The following is a 3454-nucleotide window of genomic DNA, read 5'->3' as shown; positions in this document are numbered from 1 at the left end:
ACCAGCACTTTTGACAATACTCTGTCATCTCTTATTAGATGAGTGATGTGTTAGCAGGAGGAGCCACTGTTTTTCCTGAAGTAGGAGCTAGTGTTTGGCCCAAAAAGGTAAGCTGGATTTGTCATTTTAGCTGGGGGTATTTCTCTGTATTTTTTTCCTCTCAGGAAGAGAGATACCTATAGTTATTTATCTATAAAAATAAATAACATTTTAAAAGATAATATACTTAAGGAATACATTATCTATAGGAAAATCTTTCCTTTTTTTTTTTGTACAATTTACCATGGGTACCCAGAAGTATGAACAACCAGGGATTAGTATTTAGAAGTTTTCACTTTTAAAATGGGTTCCATATGATGCTTGCTATTTATAAGATGTGTTAGCTTTGGCAAATGCACTTCTTTGTTAAGCAACTCTGATGTTAATGTTTTCGTGTCATTGCCAAAATTTTGTAAGTTATGTCATACTTTCAGAATTCTATTAGAGGAAGATATAGTGCTGCCATGGGGAATTATTTCCATAAAACAGGAAAATTTAATTACTGTAAAAGTGATAACCTGATACTTTATTTGGGGATAATTTTGTTTTGTTCTCCTCAGGGAACTGCTGTTTTCTGGTATAATCTGTTTGCCAGTGGAGAAGGAGATTATAGTACACGGCATGCAGCCTGTCCAGTGCTGGTTGGAAACAAATGGGGTAAATATTTCCTGTACTCTCTGAATAGAATTTATGATTTTGGTCTCTTATTTTGGAATTATTTTTTATGACATTTTAAACACTATTTCCACTTGTTACTCTGAGAAACACTATATGAGTCAAAGTTGAGTTAGACAATATCTTCCTCTCTCGGGATTCATAGTTGTCTCAGACACATTAGTGGGTAAAATATAATGTAGTATATAATAATACAAAGATGTAAACAGAAGACCGTAACTACTTACATTTAGGGAGGCTTCTTTGAAGTTTTAATTTTTCTGTTTGGTCTTGAAGATAAGCAGTTGTTTTCCAAGCATGTTAGGGACCAGGGCCAGGACTCGTATGAGGCTGGAGAGGTACTCTCAAGGGTCATGCAAGTATAGAACTGGCCAAGTTAAAAAAAGGGAATAGAAATGGGTAAGATTATTTTAATAAAGATTCATTTAACCCCATAACTATTTTAGTATGTGTCACTTGGCCACACTTCTAAGATTTAAGAGAAATGATGTTTATATTTGTGAACCACTGGACTAGAATAAAGAGAGGCTAGCACAGGAGAGATGAGTTTAGAAGGCTGTTTCCTGTTGTCTGCGTGGGTGATGATAAAAGGCTGGACTAAGACAGCTGCAGAAGATTTGGAGAGCAGTGAACAGATTGAAGAGATCAAAGAAGGAAAAATGACAGGGTTTAATGAATGAAAGATTGGCTACACAGGTTAAGAAAGGTAACAGACTAGTTAAGAGTTAGTAAGGAATTAGTAAGTGTTAGTTTAGATATTTTATACATGTCGATGCCATGTTCTATAATATAGGGGAAGAAGGAAATTAATTCCTTTTGGGGTGTATTAAACAGTATCTTGAAACACAGGAAACTTAATGAGCACATAATAGAGATTAATCATAGAGTTGCTCCTTTAACGTGGAGACTTTATATTCATCTTTTAAATGTCTTTGTATTAGAAGTTGTATTTTGTGAGCAGGTAAAACAGTGTTTTGTTCTGTATATACCTACCTACATCGCTTCCCTGGTAGCTCAGATGGTAAAGAATCTGCCTGCAATGCAGGAGACCCAGGGTTTGATCCCTGGGTCAGGAAGATCCCCTGGAGAAGGAAATGGCAATCCACTCCAGTATTCTTGTCTGAAGAATTCCATGGACAGCGGGACCTGGTGGGCTACAGTTTATGGTGTCGCAAAGAGTCAGACATGACTGGGCGACTAACACATACCTACATTAGAAACTTTAAGAAATGTACATTTACAGATTCTCAAATGTACATACATAAAAAATCTGTGTCTCCATCATTTAGTGAAGTTCTTGAAAGCCTCAGTAGCATGCATCTTTGTCTGGTTTTGGTCTTGAATTTTTTAACCCATGTTGAAACTTCATTATAGAGCTTTATCTCAGAAGTTAATTCAGTACTAGTTAGATAGCAGGATACATTAATATATTTTGTTCTTTCACAGTATCCAATAAATGGCTCCATGAACGTGGACAGGAATTTCGAAGACCATGCACCTTGTCAGAATTGGAATGACAAATGAACTTTCTCTCCTGTTGTACTCTAATGTGTCTGATACACACAATTCCCAGTCTTAACTTTCAAGAGTTTACAATTGACTAACACTCCGTGATTGATTCAGTCATGAACCTCATCCCATGTTTCATCTGTGGACAATCACTAACTTTGTGGGGTTTGTTTTTTTTTTCTTTTAAAAGTAACACTAAATCACCACATTGTACATATAAAAAACCTTAAAGTTCAGTTGGCATCACAGAGGACAAAAAGACAGGGTTAAAAATGAGGAACTTTTACCTTTATATTAAAAAAATTTTTTTTTAGTTGGGGAAAAAAAAGTCAAGCATCTGATTATAATATTTCAGTATATCTCTGTTGGTGGGTGGTGGACTAAAATGGTCCATCTGATTAAGGAACAGATGCCTTATAGTGTATACCTAGGTACTGTGTTTACCTAGTCTTAACTTTCTTCTGGATCTGCCTGACGACTAGGAATAAATTAGCCCTCTAAACTCGGTTCAGTTTAACGTTTGCCCCTATGTTTACTAAGTAGATTTTTTCTTCTCCCAAGTCCTTTCTAAAGTATTCTTTATTTTTACCAATCTGTTCCTTTCATAGCTCCTCTGTGGTGAATTAAATTTGAGTTAAAATACTTTGATTTTAAAAAAAATTTAACAGAAGGTCCTACATTAAAAAGTTTTGGCCTTCTTAACAGAAATGATCATGACTTAGTCTGTTTCTGCTTTTTCTTAAATGACTCATGATTTTGTCCAGGAATTTTTGTTGTTTTCCTTAGTGCTAATTCCTTGCCTCTTGTTCCAGCTATAGACAGCGGGGGATGATGATGTTGGCATTCAGATTAAATAAATACTGTGCCTTAGGAGACTGGAAATTTTTAAATGTACAAGTTCTTTCAATGATGAGGGAATTGATAAAAAAAAAAAAAAAAAAGTTTTTCCTAAACAGTCAAAATGTTTGTTTCTTCAATTCTGAAATGTGTTGTGACAATAACCTATTTATGATCTTAAACCTTTTTTTAAAAATGTTTCTGTTTTCTGTGTGGTATTTTTCATATTTGAATGTGAATGTATGCTATTGCAATAACAGGTTATTTCTTTATATTTAGGACCTAGATTTATTCTCGATGTTCGTTCATTCTAAAGTCTCATTGTTGTGGTAGAAAATGTAGGATCTCTAAGCCTTCAGATATTTAATCAAATACGTTACCTTCAAAGGGAGCT

The 3454-nt window shown here is 34.7% G+C and overlaps 1 protein-coding gene across 5 annotated transcripts in view; it reads left to right on the top strand.

Annotated features, from left to right (window-relative positions):
• The window catches only part of P4HA1 (prolyl 4-hydroxylase subunit alpha 1), a 100324-nt gene extending 97066 nt beyond the window's left edge, over positions 1–3258 (top strand). For all 5 annotated transcript variants that reach the window (XM_070781815.1, XM_070781817.1, XM_070781816.1 and 2 more), the window contains 3 exons: positions 39–107; positions 600–696; positions 2161–3258. In XM_070781815.1, the coding sequence (XP_070637916.1) occupies positions 39–107; positions 600–696; positions 2161–2231 (237 nt within the window). In that variant the 3' untranslated portion in view covers positions 2232–3258. The remainder of the gene's footprint in view (positions 1–38; positions 108–599; positions 697–2160) is intronic.
• The last annotated feature ends 196 nt before the right edge of the window (positions 3259–3454 follow it).

Source organism: Bos indicus, chromosome 28 (genome assembly GCF_029378745.1).
Source record: "Bos indicus isolate NIAB-ARS_2022 breed Sahiwal x Tharparkar chromosome 28, NIAB-ARS_B.indTharparkar_mat_pri_1.0, whole genome shotgun sequence".
NCBI classification, from domain to species: domain Eukaryota; kingdom Metazoa; phylum Chordata; class Mammalia; order Artiodactyla; family Bovidae; genus Bos; species Bos indicus.
This window is presented reverse-complemented; position numbering and strand designations above follow the sequence as displayed.